This window comes from Elephas maximus, chromosome 3, assembly GCF_024166365.1.
Source record: "Elephas maximus indicus isolate mEleMax1 chromosome 3, mEleMax1 primary haplotype, whole genome shotgun sequence".
Classification (NCBI taxonomy): domain Eukaryota; kingdom Metazoa; phylum Chordata; class Mammalia; order Proboscidea; family Elephantidae; genus Elephas; species Elephas maximus.
The window spans coordinates 68,205,973-68,226,227 of NC_064821.1; the positions used below are offsets into that span (position 1 = coordinate 68,205,973).

At 42.9% G+C, this 20,255-nt stretch overlaps 1 protein-coding gene and 1 non-coding gene across 2 annotated transcripts; both read left to right on the forward strand.

Annotated features, from left to right (window-relative positions):
• The first annotated feature begins 1,207 nt into the window (after positions 1–1,207).
• On the forward strand, positions 1,208–17,536 carry PPP1R8 (protein phosphatase 1 regulatory subunit 8). The gene is made up of 7 exons (XM_049878438.1): positions 1,208–1,282; positions 3,338–3,398; positions 8,485–8,638; positions 9,962–10,182; positions 11,742–11,886; positions 15,339–15,403; positions 17,162–17,536. Exons 1-7 carry the CDS (start codon positions 1,227–1,229, stop codon positions 17,513–17,515), a joined length of 1,056 nt encoding a protein of 351 aa, XP_049734395.1. The 5' UTR covers positions 1,208–1,226; the 3' UTR covers positions 17,516–17,536.
• Positions 5,316–5,480, forward strand: LOC126074169 (small Cajal body-specific RNA 1). The gene has a single exon (XR_007516971.1). It is a non-coding gene; the product is annotated as a small Cajal body-specific RNA 1 (non-coding RNA).
• Positions 17,537–20,255: the final 2,719 nt, after the last annotated feature.

Sequence of the window (20,255 nt, forward strand, 5' to 3'; positions counted from 1 at the left end):
AAGAAAAAAATGCAGTTCAGATAATCCTACCAAGTTTTCTACAAAAGCAAAAAGGTGCTGGGCATAATATTTTACCAACATTTAGGTTATGAGAGATAGTAATGATTAAAGAATATGGCCTTTGGCATTGGACAGACTTAGGTCTGAGTCCCACTCACCACTTACTCTAGGATGAGGCTGGGCAACTCACTCTCTGAGCCTTTCTTCAGGAATCATAATACTTATCTCGAGTGTTATGAGTAAATTAAATGATCCTTATAAAATACATACTTGGCCAGATAAGTAAGCACTGAACAAAGCCATTTACAACCACGGGCCCTGCTGATGGTCTCTCTTAGCTGCTAGTGGTCTAGGGCAGGCCAGCAATCCCAATGCTTCCCCACACTTTTTTTTTTTTTTTGCTCTGGACTCAATTCTGACTCATGACAACCCCGTATGTGTCAGAGCACAACTGTGCTCCATAGGGTTTTCAAAGGCTGATTTTTAGAAGTAGATTAAAAGATTGCCTTTCTTCCTAGGTGCCTCTGGGTGGACTCAATCTCCAACCTTTTGTTTAACAGCTGAAGCACACAATCATTTGCACCGCCCACAGTGCAATATGATCAAAAGCAAAAAACCCAAAGGGGCCAAAACCTTATTAACAACTTCAGCAATGCACAGTGAAGAGTTGGGCCAAGGACACCTGGCTCCCGATTAGAGCTGCTCCTGGCTCCGGCTTGTCCAGAGTTTTCATAAACCCCTAAGGCAGCTTCTTAGTCCAAGGCCCAGGCTTGAATTGGACAGGCGGAAGTGAGCAAGGTGCAGCTTTTCCTTAAACGGCACAAAGAGGAAAAACAGACTCTCTGAGCTCTGCCCTCTAGTTTCTCTCCAGATTGGAGGTGGTAGGCTAACGGTGCAGCCCGAGACTACAGAGTTCCTAAGATTTTGGAGTCCAGGACTGTGTCTGCAGAAGGACGTAGGGGAGACAGGATACCACTCCCTACGAGCCCTTTTTTCTCAGACACCTCTCGGCCAAGGAAAGCCCCCGCCTTCAGAGACTTCCAGAGTAGACACACCACCTAAAAAAACACCTTAAAATCGACTCCCAATCTCCACCACCACTGTAAGCGCTGCAGGAGTGCGTGCGCGCGCACGCGCACAGGCTGCTGGGATGTCGCCTCTCCCCTCCTAGTCTTCCAGTTTCCCGGCGTGCTTCGGGCCCGCCAAATGGGAGGGGGAGACGCAAGATGGCGGCAGCCGCGAACTCCGGCTCTAGCCTCCCGCTGTTCGACTGCCCGACCTGGTGAGTGTCGGGGCAGGCAGGGCTGAATTGGCCTGGACTAAGCTAGGTTGGGCTGGAAGGGCGGCTTATCTCTCGTGGCGAGCTGAATGGCTCAGAGGCCCTGGGACTGGTTGAAGGAACGCTATGTGCCACGCCGGGCCGGGCGGCGTGTGGAGGAACGGGGAGCTTGGAGCCCGGGCCCAGGAACTGAGGAGACCCAGGGTTGGGGGCCCTAGGGTGCTCGCTCAGGCAGCCACTTGGATGATCAACCGATGTCTGGGGCGCTTAGGGGCCTCGACCCCGAACTTACCCCAACTCCTGACTGAGTGCCTGGTGCTCTTCTGGAGCACCGTACCTGCCCCTATGCTGTGCGTCCCGAGCGCGCACGAGCCAGCTTGCCGACCCCAGTCCAACACCAGAGCCTCGCATCACTCTCGTCGCTGCGTCCCCGTGCGGTACTTGCCTTTCTCCCGCAGAGTGGGAGCTCCCTGAGGACAGGGACAGTTTTGACCTACCCCCGTGTTCTTAGCGACCAGCTCGAAGCCGGGCTCAAGTGAGCATCAGTAATGGAATGAGCCTCTCCCACCCATCACAAGTTCTTGGGAATAATTTAGTCTTTGAGTTGGGATTCAAGATGAATAAATATGAATTGCCTTGTGAGGACACACGCCCGAGTTAGAGCTATTTCTGCTGTAGCTCTTAACACTGTGTGTTTGTGCGTGACGTCTCTGACTCCGTTATATTGAGATCCTCAAGGGCGAGGACTGTCTGATGCATCTTTGTATTCCCAGCACCTAGGCCTGGGCCAGGCACATAGTAGAATCTCACAAAGTATGCTTTGGATATAATATTCTTTTACCTAGGTTTTTTGTCCAGTGTCCTGTCCTTTCGGCAACTGCCACAGAGGGGCTGGGCAGGATTGTGAGATGACTGTGTTACATCTTCAATTAAATTGGGCAAGAATACATTTTCAGGTGTGAATGTAGGGACTCTGGCAAGGTTATTCATTCTTAAACGTCAGAGGAGCAAATTCAAGGAAGCAAATGAATGTGTGGCTATTTTCTGGGCCCCTTTGCACTTTGTAACATCCAGTTGCTTCAGTCTATATATTCTGTGTCCATTTTGGTCCCTCACTGCATTGATTTTGAACAGAAGAGCAAACTTGTAGGTAGAAGAGACTGTTTTAGATACATGTACCTCAGGCTCTGGTGTGTGCCAGGCATTGTATAGGTACCTTGATATGTGTGTGTGCCTCTTGAATGGTATGGCTGTAGGAGTACAGAGAAAAGTTCCCTTAATCATGGCATTGTAGAAGGACCTATTCAAGGGCAACAGATATCTCTTGTACTCATTTGATACCTGGTATCATGGGCATGAAGCTAGCGGGTTGCCCTAGCTCCCTAATTGTGCTTCAGTGATTCGTTCTCAGAGCTCAGGTCAGTATTCTCTGCTTATTCTGTGATGAGACTAATCATGATCAGCCCAAAACACCAATTGATTTCTTCCGCCTTTTTATGTTAAATCTTAGATTCAAACTCCAGATGATCAGACTAACAGGGCTATAGTACTTGCACTCTGCTGCTTTCTCTCTGAGGTAGATAAATCCAAAACCCATTGCCATTGAGTGGATTCTGATCCGTAGCAACCCTGTATGACAGAGTAGATCTGCCGCATAGGGTTTCCAAGGATGTAAATCTTCACAGAAGCAGACTGCCACATCTTTCTCCAAAGGAGCGGCTGGTGGGTTTGAACCGCCTACCTTTTGGTTAGTAGCTGAGCACTTAACCACGGTGTCACCAGGGCTTCTCCCAAAGTAGATACCCAGTGTTAAAATATAGATTTCTTTGGTGTGATCTAAATACAGATCCGCTAAAATCTGTTTTAGAGCAATTGAATCACTGGGGAAGTAAGTGTCAAATGTAGAAAGGAGCTGTAATAACAGTGAAGGAGGTGACGTTTCTGTTTGAACATGAACTAATTATAGACTGGTAGGAGAGCTGTGAGGTTGAATGGGACGGTTGTGAATAGGATTTATGAACTCATCCTGAAAATGCTTTTTTCACTCTTATTTTTCAGGGCAGGTAAGCCTCCACCCGGTTTACATCTGGATGTAGTCAAAGGAGACAAACTAATTGAGGTATGGGAAATACATGTCTTCCCTTTTTTCCCACCATGCTAAAGATTTCTACCAGTGACTCATTTTCCACCCCCTCTCCTGTGCTTTGTTTTCCAGCAATGCTACTTTTGTTCATCTTGAGTTTTTTTTCTATTAAAAGCACATGGTGATATAACACATTCAACCTCATATCTCCCACAGTTTGTTATGACTTCTCTTACCTTCCAAACGGAGGGTTTTTATAGGTCATGGGCCTCAGTAAAACTGAAAGCCTTATAATTTGACATAGCCCCTCTCTCTGAGAGTACATGGGATCGTGTGGTGGATGCAAGGTAAATGCAATAACTGAAGAAAGTGAATGATAGAAATTAAGCTTAACTTTTAAGTTACTTTTATGAGGGTCAGGTCTTTCAAAGAAGTATAGTGAGTTAAGACATTTGCTCAAATAAGAGAAAGTAAATGGTGGTGAAATATATTCATTCATTCAAAACATTTATTGAGTGCTTGTGTTTCAAGCACTGTACTAGGCGTAGGGACTACAACAGTAAACAAAGCAAATATGATTCTTGTCCTTAAAGAAATAGTCCAGTGGGAAAAGACACAATCATACACACAAAAAAATTACATAATTATAACTAAGTACTATAAAGGAAAAGTTTAGAGGAATTCGACTTAAGAAAACATGAGTTTTGATTAGTTATTAGGTTTCATAAGTTTTTAAAATCCTTATGGTACTATTTATTTACCAAGAAATTAAAAATAAGCTCATGGAGCTCTGAGTCTCCTTGTCCTAGACCAATTTTATGATAGCTTGATCAGCTAGAATTTGGGTTCAAGGCACCATTATTGAGTGCAGTTTTTTTCTTTGGTGCATATAATAAAAACAGTGCATTCCATGGTTGCTAGCTTGAAAAGTTATCTGTGAGAACTCCTGAAGGATGTTCTGTAAATACATTGTCACTTTCAGGGTGTGGTGGAGGTACCCAGCATTTTTGCAAAGTATTAAGGCATGAGTTATAATAAATTCTGCCATTGTTGTCAACTCCTCATGCCCCTAGCCAGTCACTTAGAGCCCCTTTTTCCTGGGATCTTCTATCTTAAAGATCACAAAAACATCAGGACTATTCAAGGAAATCATTTAGCTAAAAAGTCTGTAAAACCATTTTTATTACAATTTTTCAGACCCGGAATATTTGTTGCTAAATAGCATGAAGTTTGAAGACATAGGAATCTGTTTTGGTTCTAGATTTTAGTAAATCTTTACAACAGGAAGGAACAGACAAGGAGGCCTGGCCTAAATGGTAACGTCACATTCCTCTGTGAAATAACTTTTTTTGAAGCACTGTACTTGTCAAAAACCCCTCTGATTACTGGTTCCCAATACCTAATAATGTTCTCTGCCTATTATGGATTGAGTTGTTTGTCCCCAAAATATGTGTTGTAAATCCTCACCTCTATGCATGTAGTTATAATCCCAGTTGGGAATGGGTTGTTTTTGTTATGCTAATGACGCAGGATTAGTGTAGGTGTGTCTTGAGTCAGTGTCTTTTGAGATATAAAAGAGATGAGGCAAGGAGATGGAGATAGGGGAAGATAGATGCTAAGCCACATGAAGATTCCCCAGGAGCAGAAGCTCAGAAGAGATAAGGACCTTCCTCTGGAGCCAGTAGAGAAAAAAAAGAAAAAGCCTTCCCCTAGAGCCAGCACCCTGAATTCAGACTTCTAGTCTCTGAACTGTGAGAAATAAGTTTTTCTTTGTTAAAGCCATCTACTTGTGTTATTCCAGTTATAGCAGCACTAGATAATGAAGACACTGTCTTTCAGTGCTCTTACGTGTGCTGAGGTGCCACACAAGTTGTCAAGTCAGAATCCTTAGACATCACTCTATTATTCTTGAGAGGAACAGACCTGAAATGAGCTTATGTGTAGAGTTTTAGGCAGCACTTGATACTAACCGAGCTATCTATGTCCTAGCCTATGTCGAAGGCTTGTGATATGCTGTGATAGCTGGGTTTAAGAAGTGCAATATTAAAACAAAAGCCATGAGTCTTTTAAGCCCAGTGTGTAAAGACACACTCTGAGTTATAACTCAAAGGCACAACTTTTTATAGTGGTACTGGCCATAGGTTTTGTGACCACAAAGATTATTGAAAAACTAATGAGTTATTTCATTCATGTGGACAGAAGAAGCCTGTTGTCTTAAGAATTAGCACATTTCCTTGATTCTAAGACATACTGTTTTTTTGCCTACATTTTAACATTTCCATAATTGGGATGCCTTTAATAGTGAATATGTACGTTTAATTTAGGGGCTTTTCCCTTCCTTTCCAAGCACCTAAATCTCTGATGTCTTTGGCACCTTAGAATCATGGAAATTTGGTCAGTATTACTATGTTGGAGCCCTACTGGTGCAGTGGTTAAGAGCTCGGCTGCTAATGAAAAGGTCAGCAGTTTGAACCTACCAGTCGTTCCTTAGAAACCCTACGGGGGCAGTTCTACTCTGTCCTATGGGTCCCTATGAGTCAGAATTGACTTGACAGCAATGGGTTTGGTTTTCGTTTTTATTACTGTACTAGATCCCAAGAGCTGGTAGTCTTATATGTTGTCTTCCTTGAGATCAAATAAGAGTACTGTAGTTAGCAAGTTTAAGTGTCTAAGGATATAATCTGTGTGCTTATAAATATGAATGAGAAATGCAATGAGATTCAGTCTGCATGAATATTACCTACTGAGAACAAAATGTTGAAATTTCAGGGCTCTCTCTTAGTTCTAAAGCTATCTCTTATTTTTAACCCAAGACTTAAAATTTGGGTCAAAGCAGACATGGAGGTAACCATCTGATTGAGCTGTTAAAGCCAGGTGCTCCACAGCAGCAAGGGCCTGGGATCAACACTACCCAGTGGCAGATGGGCACTGCTGGACAGGGTTTCCCAGAGGTGACCCACATATCCAGGCTAACTTCAACTAAATGAGCCTAAGGCGAAGCTCGAAAGAAACTGGATAAGTGATTGTTTAAGGAAAAATTAAGAGTGTGACCCACAGTGCTTGTTCACTCCTTAAAATGCCATATGGTGCACCTTTTAATGTAAGTAAAGAAAGTATATAATGTAGTGGTTAAAAGAGCTTAGATTCTAATGTCAGACCTGAATTTCTAACCCAGTCCCAAAATATTTAGTTGTGTGAACTTGAGTATGTTACTTAATTTCTTTGTCCTTCAATTTTGCCATCAATAAAAGTAGGAATAATAGTACCTACCCACTTCATAGGATGGTTGTGAGGATGAAAGCTCAAAGCACAGTGCGTGGCACATAAGTGTTAAGCAGTTAATTTATCAATGCCAAGACTCTGTTTATATGAGGTGTATTTCTGGTTTTATAAGGGGAATACTGAAGCATAGGGGAAATAGTAGCCCACTGTGAGTTCAATGACTTAGCCGGGAATGATATGTAAACCTCTTGGTTCCTAGCCTGGTACCATACTAACTTGACTGCTCTTTTCTACTCAGCTTTGTGCTTCTTCTTTCAGGGATTTGAGGAGTGAAGTGTGAACTGTAGCTTCATGAGACTTTGTGTTTAAAGGAGAAAAACAGCATATCTGGATGAAGGTTATTCAAAGTGGTCAAATTGTAGACCGTTAGAATTGGAAGAGGTGTTAGTAATGATTCATTTAGAGTTAACCAATCTGTGGCAAAGGCTTTTCTGATCCAAGATTAAGAAAAAAATAAGAGCAATAATGAATTTTTCATTAAGATAAATTCATTTCAAAGAATGGTCCGTTATCCTTCCCCTTTCTACTTGTTTGCCATTAAAATGACCTTTCTTTTACAAAATTACGCTAATCAGTAACAGTTTTATAACAGTTTGTTGGTCTGTGAAATCCTTTTTTCTGTATTACATTGGGATGTTATATAGTTAAAATTTTTTCAGCATCACAGTAGTGGCTGAAAATATTTTTGGAGCTCTTGTTTTGGAATTGTTTCAGACCAAGGGCTCATTGTTTACAATATTTGCATTGTATTTCAGCCACACCTGAGGTTAGATCCCAACCCTGCCACTGAACCAGCTGGGCCACCTTGGACAAGTGACTTCATTGCTGTTTTTTTATCGTTATCAGTAGAGATGATACATTTCTCACAGAGTTGTTTTGAGAAATAGATGGGACAATGTTTTCAATGCCTAGCAGTAGTAGTTCTTCAGTAAATGTTAGTCCTCACGCCCACCTCTCCCAAACACAGGAAATCTTTGCCCCATGAAGTGAGGATCTGGAAACAGCAGATGCTCATTTAGAGTTAACTCTGAGTAATACTTTTTTGAAGGAGCCCTGGTGGCACAGTGATTAAGCACTCGGATGCGAACCGAAAGCTTGGAGCCTACCAGCCACTGCACGGGAACCAGATGTAGCAATCTGCTTTTGTGAAAATTCAGTCGTGGAAACCCTGTGAGGCAGTTCTACTCTGCCCTATAGGGTCGCTGTGAGTCAGAATCTATGGCAAACAACAATACTTTTTTGTGTCCAAGGTGAAATGTGATGATGAAGTTGGGTTTAGGGGCTCATAGAATAATGTTTAATGTAATTCCAGTTATTAAAGAGGGTTCCAAAAATACTTGGGGCTGTGGCAGCATGATTAGAATACAGAGAAGTATTTATACCACCAGGTGATAATCTTTATTTGAATGTATGTTTTCTAAAAACTACATTCTATATTACTTTATAGACTTTGTACTTCTTGCTTTCTGCTTAATCTAAAATTATGAGCCAAGGAGACCTTAAATTTCCAGTGGACAGAAGACATCCACTCTTGACAGAATTGTTGATCTCTTAGGGGGCAGCCCATGTTCATCTAATAGAATTAGAAAAAGTTGTTTTCATACCAACACTAGACATTTGAGCACTATATTTGGGGAGATTAATTGACATAAACCCTCCAAAAATGTTATCTTAGTAAATTATTCTTTACCCTGAATATCTTGAGGCCTTTATCTTGAAGAAATAATTTTTTTTTATCCCCAGGAAGGTACTTAGATCCTCTGCTTGTTTGATTGGAAGAGCTTTTGGCAAAACCTGTTGAAAGAAAATTTAAGTAATATTTTATTTAATATTTATTTAGAAACTGATTATTGATGAGAAGAAGTATTACTTATTTGGGAGAAACCCTGATCTGTGTGACTTTACCATTGACCACCAGTCTTGCTCTCGGGTCCACGCTGCCTTGGTCTACCACAAGCATCTGAAGAGAGTGTTCCTAATAGATCTCAACAGTAGTAAGTAACTCACAGCCAATTTCACACATTCCCTCTTGGGCAATGTGAAAGTGCTCTTTGGGCTCTTCAGTTGGGAAAACGTGTTTGATCGCTTATTAAGGAAGAAGTTTACATTTGGTTAAATTAGCCTTTCTCCATTGCTGTAATTTCTCCTGTTTTCTTGAGATAATTGATGACCGAATGTAGAGAGAAGAGGACCATGAACTAAGGACTGTGGGTATCCAGGTGTTCATAAGGCCCATGATAAATCATGGTTCAGTTTAAGCAGAAGCCATGATTAGCTCCGTTAAAGCAGTAGAGCATCAGTTCAGGACATTAAAACAAAACTGTTTTGAGCAAAATTTTAATATTTGATTATAGGTTCTTTGTCCCAGTTACATTTGTTTTGACTGCTAATAATATCCATTTTAATTCCATGAGCACAGTCCAACTAATGATTGGAAAGGCAAATCCAGCATTTCCTGGATGATGATATAACACTAAACTGAGATTTTAAACCTCGCCGGTGGCAATCCACAGAAATGCAGTTGACAGTTGCATGGGGCCCTGAAGTTTGTTCCTTTTGCTTGTGTAACTTGTAAAGGATCCTGCTTCCTGGGCTGATGATGTTTGACCCTCCCCTCTCCCTCATCCCCCGCACACACACAGACACATACCCCTCTAATCTGTTCATATGATGGTATTGACCTGCCTTGTTTCAAAAGTGCTTACCTGCAAATTTATCCTTTCTCTCCATTCATAGCACACAGAATGCAGACATGGAAAAATATTCTGAATCTCCAGTAGAATTTTGGCTTGCTTTGGCATTGACATCTCACCTGTTTCAGCCAGGCTCCTTTCTTGTTCTGGGGAAAACTCAAGCATAATTGCCATCAGGCCAGCAATTCCTATGTTCCTTAGACTTGAGGCTGAAGAGGTCAGACCACAGTGATGCCTGTTTCCTGCCGTGGGGGGGTGGGGGGGGGCATGGCAACTGCTCAGTTGGGACCATACCTGCTGGACCCAGAATGGAGCCGAGGCTGTCTGGCAGCAGAGAGCAAGCAGTAGTATATGTTATTTGAGGTAACAGTAGGTCTGCAGATGTGTAAGAAATCCACTGAAGAGATTCAAGACTCAATGAAGAAGTTTTTCACTGTAACACATGATAAGGGATACGAAGTGGGTTTGGTGCTGTTTTCATTTTAAAAAGAAAGAAAAAAAAAAGCAACACCGATGTGCTGGGAGGAGCTGAGCTGGTGTGGGAAAGTTGAAGGTGATGCTCTCCCTTGTGAAACTCAGGGCTTGTTTCTTTTCCCCTTACATTTCTGATTTGCTTATTCCTAGCACACGGCACTTTCTTGGGTCACATTCGATTGGAACCTCACAAGCCTCAGCAAATTCCCATCGATTCCACAGTGTCATTTGGTGCGTCCACAAGGGCATACACTCTACGTGAGAAGCCTCAGACCTTGCCATCGGCCGTGAAAGGAGATGAGAAGATGGGTGGAGAGGATGATGAACTCAAGGGCTTGCTGGGGCTTCCAGAGGAGGAGACCGAGCTTGATGTAATTCCATGTCCATGTCATTGTTTTGCTTTTGGGACACTAGTTTTTGCAGTATGGATCTGTTCTGTGTAGCTTGAAATGCCAGAGGCTTAGCAACAGGAGGTTTTCTTGAGCCTCGTAATGGGCCTTTGCCACTTTGGAACTGCATTATCTCAGTTTGGTTATGTATGACCAGGGCTAGCAAAGAAACTGGGTCTCCCTGCCAGTAGCCCCTCATAGTTGTCTTTGTGTACCTTTGCTGCCTATTAGAAGCTGACACTGGGAGTTCAATTTTTCTCTCCCTCTGACTGCTTAGAACTACACTGTCCAGTATGGTAGCCATTAGCCACATTTCTTGCCACTCAATGGTCACATGTAGCTAGCGGCTACTGTATTGGGCAATGCAGACAGAGAACATTTCCATCATCACGAAGCGTTCTATTGGACATTGCTGGCTTAGAGAGCTGATGCTTTCATTCATTTAGGTAGCTTTTTTTTTTTTTTGGTACTGTCTAAACAGCCCAGGAATCTCCTGAATAGAACTAGACTACTTTTGGTCTTATGGGCCTGGCTGCCTTAAATGCTACGAATTTTACATGATATAGTTCTCAAGTTCTAGGGTTTTCTTCTTCTAGAGGCTGACCCCTGTAGTTTCTCACATGGCTGTAGTCCTTCACATGTCTGTCACTGCATTGGTGTGACTGGCCTATTCAGGTAAACCAAATGCAAGCATGTCCTTAACCACCCACATGTATTTACTATTCCTGTACATCAGGGCAGTTCCCCAACCCTTGGGAAGAAAAGCACAATTGAAATCTTATAATTTAGAAATCATTTTGTTTTAAAGAAGTGCCCTTGTAGCTAGAGACCTTGCAACAGTCACCTCTGCCCATTTCCCCTCCGGGCTGCTTCTCTGTCTTTCACTTAAATATGCTAGGTCCTTTCTGAGTCCTCATTCTCAAGAAACTTGGGATATCTGAAACTGCAATGCAGATTGGAACAAGTCCTGTGGATTGGGAAGAAGCAGGCAGCAGTGTTAAGGCCAAGTTAATTATTGAAATGGATCGATAGTTATGAATTAGAATTGGGGTCAGGCACAGGGATAAGGAGTGACAAAATTTAATGCCAAAAATTAAGTGGCAGTGTCCTTTAGAGTTTTCAAGGTGAGAGCTACTGGGAAAGAAGCTGCCAGTTGTCCTTTCTCATCTCTATTTTTTTAACTTAAAAACAATTCTTGGCATTCTTCCCATTCACATTCCCTTTAATTCTCAGCCTGAAGATGTGATAATCTTTCTTTTAAAAAAAAAAACCTTAAAGGGATTTGTGCAGATGGTCTTGTCTCAGCCCAGAGCTCTTCACCTCCTTCTGTCACTGCCTTACCAGTTGACAAGGATGTGCCACATTCTGTCAGGTGAGGCTTGTTAGTATTTGCAGTCTAAGGATGGTAATCTTTTCTAAATAGAGAGGAGAGTCTCTTCTGTCTTGGGAGGTCACAGTTAGCTCCAAATGCCCTTTATTTGGTATTTCCCCCAAATTCCCGTGTACTGACTCCTGTCTTCCCTCTGTGAACCCTGGCCTAGAACCTGACAGAGTTCAACACTGCCCACAACAAGCGGATTTCTACTCTCACCATTGAGGAAGGGAATCTGGATATTCAGAGGCCAAAGAGGAAAAGGAAGAACTCACGGGTGACTTTCAGTGAGGATGATGAGATCATCAACCCAGGTAAGGTGTCTTCTTCCTTGTTTTTCTGAGGAAAAAGCTGTGGGCTCAGAGAGTAGCATACCCAACCTGCGGGTCAGTTGTGATATTTCTCAACAAGGTTTAAAATAACAGGTACTCAGAGATATTTTTGTACAGTCCATAGGTAGAGTACTGTGAACATTCAAGCATTATGCAGTTATAGTGTGAAAGAAATGGCTCAAGGAAAGACCCTGTGTAATTCTCCTGCTGATCTAGTGGAAGTTCCAGTAAGGTATAGGCGTTTGCTGTTTTACCTCAAAACAACCTAGCCTACCTAACATTGTTGTCTTTATGGAGTTCTGAGTCTGATAACTCCACTGTTGGAGAACTTTCTGCTGGTACCATTAACTGCAGTGAAGACTTGCCTCTCTGTAAGGAAGTAACTTATTGGATAATTTGTATGGAAGTGTCAGTAAGATGAGAGCATCAGCATATAGAGAAGGCAACTAAGTTTATCAATTTGTTTCATCATTCAGCGTTCATTAATTGGACTCATATATATCTCAGGTACTGTGGTGGATGCGTGACATAGAACTGGAAGGCGTAGTTTATACAAAGATGATAGAATTGAAATTCAAAAAGACCTTGTTTGAAAATAGATCTCAATGGGTGGAAACAAGGAACCCAGACTGACACGTCCCACATTAAAATGCAGTGAGACTAACTTTCAAGTCTTGCATTTAGATTCAAAATATCAGTTATTTAAATGGAGAGGACCTGCTCCAGTGACAGTTTGTGAAAACGAAAAGACCTAGGGAATTTAGTTAATTGAAAACACGTTATGAGTCAGCAGAGGGGTGTGGAAACTAATCAAGTACAATTAAAAACTGAAATAGAAGAATGGGAGGACAGTAACCCAACTGGTCTGTGTTCTGACCAGAACTCACCCAAGTGTGTTACATCGTCCTGAAGGATGAGGAGGCTCTCAAGCTGAAGGAGCACAGTTGTGGAAAATGGTCCCCTGGAGGCCTCGCATGTAAGGGAACCATCACAAGGAGAGGAAGTTGACAGAGGCATGGCCACTGTCGTTCATATATTTGCAGGGCTGACCTTGGGGCAAAACCAGAGCCAGTGGGCGCCAAGTATCTGGCTCAACATTAAAAAAAAAAAAAATCCTGGCTTATGTTTAGAAGAGTAAGAGAATTCCTGTGGAGAGATTAGGGCATTTGTTTCAGTGACTACAGGTTCACTTTCGGATGGTGTACGAAGTGGCATGGGTTGTTGCTCCTCAGAGTAGTGAGTGTGCGAGGGAATGTTCAGGCAGGGCCGGATGACCAATCTGGGAAGCTTATTTCTGGACCTCACACCAGTACGTATTGAATATGAGTTTCCAGGGGTTCGCCTGAGCCCAGAAGAGCTAGATGGTACCCAGCTACCACCACCGACTGCACTGACAGGGATCACAGTAGGGGGTCCCAGACAGAAAAATGTAGACCAAAGTCCAAATTCACAAAAAAGACCAGACTTTACTGGTCTGACAGAGATTGGAGGAACCTCTGAGACTATGGCCTCTGGATACCCTTCTAACTCAGAACTGAAGCCACCCCCGAAGTTCACCTTTCAGCCAAAGATTAGACAGCCCTACAAAACAATAACACAGATGAGTAATGTTCTTCTTAGTCAGTCAAGTATGTGAGACCAGATGGGCAACATCTGTCCAAAAGCAATGATGAGGAGTCAGGAAAGGACAGGAAAACTAGATGAATAAAAACGAGGAACCCAGGGTGGAAAGGGGGAGAGTGCTGACACATTGTAGGGATTGCAACCAGTGTCACGAAAATTTCTGTATAAATTTTTGAATGAGAAACTAATTTGCTCTGTAAACTTTCACCTAAAGCACAATTAAAAAAAAAGTTTCCACAGGTTGGACCTCCTAGAAATGTGTATTTTAAAACAAGCTCCAGTCTGTACGTAACGAACAGCAGCCATTTGGGGACCACTGGACTAAACAGTCTCTTAAGTCCCTTTCGTGGAGTTAATCTCATCATGTCTATTTTTATGTGAGAAATACAGAAGATGAAATGAATGAAGAATTCATTCATTCACTGAACAAAGATTGGTTGCCAGGTATATTCTTTAAAGGTACCAAATTTGGGAATCTCTGGTGGTGTAGTGGTTAAGAGCTACGTCTGCTAACCAAAAGGCCTGTAGTTCAAATCCACCATTCGCTCCTTGGAAACTATGGGGCAGTTCTGCTCTGTCCTATAGGGTTGCTAAGAGTTGGAATTGACTTGATGGCAATGGGTTTTAATATGCGAAAGATTGGCAGTTCGAATCTACCAGCTGCTCCTTGGAAATGCTATGGGGCAGTTCTACTCTGTCTTACAAGTTGGCTATGAGTCAGAATCGACTACAAGGCAATGGCTTGGTTTGGGTTTAACATGTGAAAAGCCAGGGTTAAAACAAGTAAACCCCCAGCAGTAATTATTCATGTTAAATAGTGATTGTTTTCCAAAAGGATTCATAGGAGTTTTTCTTTAAATAGCAAGGGCCCCCAGTGCATTTAAAATAAAACTTACAGCATCTCTCAGGAAAACAATTCTTTTTCTACCACTATATTAAGATAAAAGGAGCTTGGAGTAGTTTTTTCTGATAGTGATAAGTCTGGTCCTGCCTGTTTCTACATACTTTCTCAACCCTCAGGGAGAAAACTCCTGTTCATTCTTAGTGATCCAGCCCGATCGTCTCCTCTGGGCTCCGGGAACACTGTTTGCATGTGTTCTAAAGAACCTCTATCATGTTGTAGCTTATCTGGCTCTACAACTGTGAGCTTCTCAAGGCAGGACAGTCGCTTGGCCTTTGTTTCCATGGCTGATGTCCAGTAAATGAGGAATGAGAGTGATGGCCAACAAGTTCCTTACTCTTACTGCTTTCTCCCTGCCAAGTGAGTGAAGCTAGGAGCTCCGAAGGGTGGAATATAACAAGGGTAGAAGCTGTGAAAAGGCAGCTGCTCTCCCACCCTGCCTGGACAGGGGGCTTCAGATCCTTTAGTAAAGTCTTGGTTGTATACAGTTCAGGTTATTCAGCTCAAAAGACCAGATTAATTTGGAAGCCTTGGTTTGAGTCCTAATTTTGTTACTTGCTAATGAGTGATCTTGGAAGGGTGTGTGATCTCTTGACATGTCATTATTTTATCACTGACATGGGATCGATAAGGTCTAGTACTTTCCAGCAGGGTTACAGGGCAAGTCACTTTACTTCTCCAAGCTCCAGTTTGTGTTTTCATCTGTTAGATGTTTATTATGGTAGTACTTACCCATAGAGTTGATGTGAGGATTTAACACAGGGCCCAGCACACAGTAAACACTAAGTATTAGCTATAGTTTACTGTTTTAAAATTAAAGCTGTCGTGATTGCTTTGTTTGCAGTGAGCCCTATGGCCTTGTCCCCCCGGTAGAGTACCGACCTAACCCTGCCCACCCCTCTTTTTGCAGAGGATGTGGATCCCTCAGTTGGTCGCTTCCGGAACATGGTACAAACTGCTGTGGTCCCGGTCAAGGTAGGAAGCACGCTGTAACAGTATTTGAAATGCTGCACAATCGAGGTTTTAAAACCACTCTTGTATGTGTAGGTGGATGTTAAATGTGTGCTTAGTTTTAAAACATCCTGTGCGTCTCTCCTGTTTTTCATTCTGTGGAAATGCTTTGCCTCGCCTGTGTGTAGAGAATCCTGTAGTACCACAGAAAAGCTGCAGGTGACCAGCAGCTTGGTGCTACATGCAGTAAATTATGGTACAATGTGAGTCTATAAATTTGCCTTCCAGAAGGGTGCAGATAAAGGCCTACTTTCCTTTAGCTTTTCTCTTCTGACTCAAGGTAAGCTATTAGGTCAGAAAGAGGAATAATTGCAGTACTGTGTAGCACCTATGGCATTTGCCATGCCTGTATTGTGTAAACAGGAATGATGTAGATAGGAAGGACAGCCTAGGGATGGATTAGGCTTAAAGATGAGGTATGATGAAGAACCAAGAGGGGGAAGTTACGGAGATGTGCTAACTGCGCAACATGAGAAGGAATCTGCCTGACGGCTAGAACTGCCTGAAAGGGATCAAACTGTCCCTTGAAGCAGTAAGATCTCTGTTAACAGAGGTATTGGTAAAAAGATTGCCAGAGGTCTGACACTGATTAGAGATGCTATAGAGAGCTTTATTTTTAGTAAATCTTTAGAATATCTGATCCAAAAGGGAGTATGGGGATTAGGGGGCATCTTTCATGAGTTTGGAAACCTTGGTGGTGTAGTGGTTAAGAGCTACAGCTGCTAACCAAAAGGTCAGCAGTTTGAATCCACTGGCGCTCCTTGGAAACCCTATGGGGCAGTTCTACTCTGTCTGATAGGGTCACTATGAGCCGGAATCAACTCGATGTTTTAGTCCAGTACCAAAAAGTGTGATTGTGTGACTCTAGTATTCATGTCATATTTCCCCTTGAGCTCTTTTCTCTTGCTCTTCTTTTTGTCTTTCTTCCTTTTCCTTTGGAATGGTCTGTTGTCATTGAAGTACAAAATCAGCAGTTATTTTTACTTTTAGTCAATTTTATTGTGGTATAATTTGCACAAAACAAAGTACACCCATTTTAAGTGTTCAGTTTGGGTTTTGGCAGATGTGTACATTTGTGTAACCATCACAATTAAGATACAGAAAGTTTCCATAACTCCCAAAAACTTCCTCATGTCCCTTTGCAGCCAGTCACCTCCTACACCCGGCCCCAGGCAACCACTAATCTGCTTTCTGTCACTATAGATTTGTTTTGCTGTCAGATTAAGGTTTAAAAATTGGGTACCCAACATGGAGATGCCAACTTTTTATTTCACTCCCCAAAAGAAAAATTTTTAAATACCCACTCCCCCCTCTAATAGGTGAAAATATCTATTGTCAGTGTCCATTTCCTCAAAGGGCATTTTAACATCAAAAAAGGAGAGGGGGTAGCGGATATGACCTTAGAAGAGTTATTTAAATGGGAAAAGTTTTACTTTAGAAAAACTTAACCATACTGTCCTCATTTTTCTCAGTTTGCCATAGGATGGTAAGAATGTTGTGAAACAGTGTTTGGGAACCGTCATGTTAGGTGATTACTACTGTCCCTTCAAACCCTGCAATTTCAGGACAGTGAAATAGATTGTCTGGTAAATGAGATTTAGAGATCTTTCCCAAAGGTCAGTTTTTCTAGGGCTGAAACAAAAAAGGCTAACTAACACCACTCTTGTGCTTCACCTTTTGTCTCCTCTTTCCATCCTCTCCCCTCCTTGTTGTAAACCACAGAAGAAGCGGATGGAAGGCCCTGGCTCCCTGGGCTTAGAGGAATCAGGAAGCAGGCGCCTGCAGAACTTTGCGTTCAGTGGAGGACTCTACGGGGGCTTGCCCCCCACACACAGTGAAGCAGGCTCCCAGCCACATGGCATCCACGGGACAGCGCTCATTGGTGGCTTACCCATGCCATATCCAAACCTCGCCCCTGATGTGGACTTGACTCCTGTCGTGCCGTCAGCAGTGAACATGAACCCTGCACCGAACCCTGCAGTCTATAATCCTGAAGCTGTAAATGAACCCAAGAAGAAGAAATATGCAAAAGAGGCTTGGCCGGGCAAGAAGCCCACACCTTCCTTACTGATTTGATATTTTTGGTCATGGAGAAGGGTGGGGTTGGGTGGGAAGGGGGTGGAAGGGGAGACAAGGGAGCTAATGAACTAGGGAAAACAAACTTTCCATGTGTGCAGTATTGTCTTTCAGAATGTCTCCTGGGGTCCTAACCATGTAATATTAAAACTGGGGGTAGGGTTGAAATATCCCATAAAGACCTGTCTTCAGAACACTTTTCATGTAGAAAATGGTTCATATATATACTTTGAATAGACTGCCCTGGCTCTTTCCCAGACCTTCCATTACCTCCTTTTTCCTTTCTCCTTCTTTCTAGGATCATTTTTATTTAAAGTCACATATCCCTGGGGAGAGGCTCCAGGTCCTCAGGTTGAGTCCAGAGCTGTGGGGGTTACAGTAGCATCACCAGGCTTGTGGATCCAGCAGCCTCATTTATATTTACTGTTCTTGCAAATCTGAGGTAGCAAAAGGTTGCCATGGATCTCAGGTTGATCAGAAAGAGGATTTAGAATTCTTCAGTTAATTCAGAAATGCTTTCCTGAAGTCAGTGGTTTTGAGGTCCAGTAGTTCGGCCTTTCTCTTCTTTCCTTTCTATCGGATAAGAACATTTTGATTTCTCTTTGTCTGTAACCAGTGCCATAGACACAGGTTGATAGTTTTAAACTTGTAGTATTGTTTGAACTTTACCTGTTTTTCTTGTTAAACCTGAGCACTCCATTTGCCAAAGTTTCCCGTTTGATTTCAGAGTACTGTCCTCTACTCTCTAAGGCATTACTTTCCTTTCCAAGTGTGTTATGAAGGCAATTTTTTAAAGGATATGATCAGTTAGGGCAATGCAAATTAAAAAGGAAAAGATTTCACTTTGCAAGTAACTGATGTCTCTAGGAGGATGTTTTTAGGTTGTGGTTTGGAGGCTCTTTTCCCCCCTTGATGGAGAGCTCTCTTTATTCAGAGCTCCAGGACTAGACCTGGGTAACAAACGTAGGAGACAAAGGTAGGAAACGTTGTTAGGAGCTTTGTACAGAGATTTGTACATTTGTGTAATAGGCCTTTCCACGCTGTGTGTGTAGCTTTTTACCTGTAACCTTTATTACGTTGTAAATTAAATGTAACTTTTGTCATTTGTTGTGCATTCTGTGACTTAGCCGCCATGACCTGTTCCCACTGCAGTTAGGGAACGTCCGAGGCACAGCCGCTGGGCTTGGGAGGTGATGCCGTGTCCCCATTTTATTACCACAAATAAGGATGCCCCCTGATGAATGTGGAAATTCTAATTAGAGATTCCAGTCCCCAGACTGAAGCCTCACAACACAAAGTGGGTTAAGAAGTGCCTGCTGCCTTTCAGCAGGAAAGAGCACAGCAAACCTGACAAGGGGAGACTCTGAGCTTTGACGGTTTGTCCTGGGGTGGGCATAGTTTAAGCCAGGCCACCCACTCTTTGATTCTCTTATAGACAGCCAAATGCATTTGAGCCGTAACTCAGGTGGCACAGGAACAAAAAGAAACTAGAGGAAGTTTCTGGGAAGCTTCAGCAAGAACTGGTGTTAAGTGGATGTGTCCTGCATGCTGAAATCTCCTAAGCAGTAAGTGCACTTTGTGTGGGGTAACAGTGGCTTTCTGATGGAAATGTCACACGGGTTACAAGTCCCTTGGGTTGAGATTGTGGACTCGTGCAGGAGCAGCCATCTGAAGAATGGACAGCCATAAAATTATAGCTGTACAAGAAGTTGACTTCTGTGAGCTGCTGTAAAAGTGTCCTCATCTTAGAAAATGAGGGTAATACCTTCCTCTCATTGTTGTGAAAATTACTGTTAGTGGTCACTCTGAACACTACCTACCATTCTAAGCATTTACAGCATGTTATTTGGTTCTCATAGTCCTAAGAGCAATGTTATTTTTATCCCCATTTTACAAATGAGGAAACTGAGGCTCACAGTTGCACGAAATTCCCTGTGATCACACTGTAGGGAAGTAAGGATTGAAAGGTCTGATTCCAGAGCCTGAGCACAGGCTTACACAGCCTCTGTGACAGCTTAAGGGGAGGGATGTGCTTGGCCCCATGGGTGGTAGAGTGCCCAGTAGGCTATAGCTGTAGCTATGTCTTCTCTCCTAGGTATTTATTGTGAAGGGTTTTTGTTTCCAAACTGGACAACTTGCCGGAAGGCATATTAAAGGGTTTAGATGTAGCTTAGAAAATAAATCTCTCCTTCCTGGTGAGAGGGTTTATGCCATGCATGATTTGGTTTCAGGATTTGAGTTGCAGAGTGAAACTTGCATTTGGCATCTCAAGACTCAACAAAGGTCTCCAAGCCTACAAGCATATTTCTTTCCTTTCAAGGGCCCTGTCACTTTCGCAGAAGCAGGACTGGCTACATTTGGTGGAAACCTAGATTAACTGGCACCATGTTTCTGATTTTACCCAGTCATGTTATAGTGCCCCTCAGAGGTGAGTACACCAGGAAGGGACTCACTTGCCTGTTACCTTTGGTCCAGCTCTGGATGGTAACCACAGATAAACCCCCTCCTGCTCAGGACTAGGTTGGTGAATGGCCTCTATTGCTCATGTGAGCACGATGCAGCTCAGAGGCACAGTTGCCCCCAATCCTGGAACGCTGGCCCACTCTGCATGACGAGCAACTGTTGGTTTCCCAAGTCCCGTGCAGATTAATGATCCATCTGCTAAGGAGGAAAGGTACAGCCCACGTTCCCCTCTTCAGGGCGGGAGTGGGTGTGAACCCTCAGGAGATGGCACCTATTG

Coding starts and splice junctions, on each gene's coding strand:
- PPP1R8 (XM_049878438.1), top strand. CDS start 1,227: ATGGCGGCAGCCGCGAACTCCGGCTCTAGCCTCCCGCTGTTCGACTGC. Junction 8,639..9,961: donor CCTAATAGATCTCAACAGTA/GTAAGTAACTCA, acceptor GCTTATTCCTAG/CACACGGCACTTTCTTGGGT. Junction 11,887..15,338: donor TGATGAGATCATCAACCCAG/GTAAGGTGTCTT, acceptor CTCTTTTTGCAG/AGGATGTGGATCCCTCAGTT.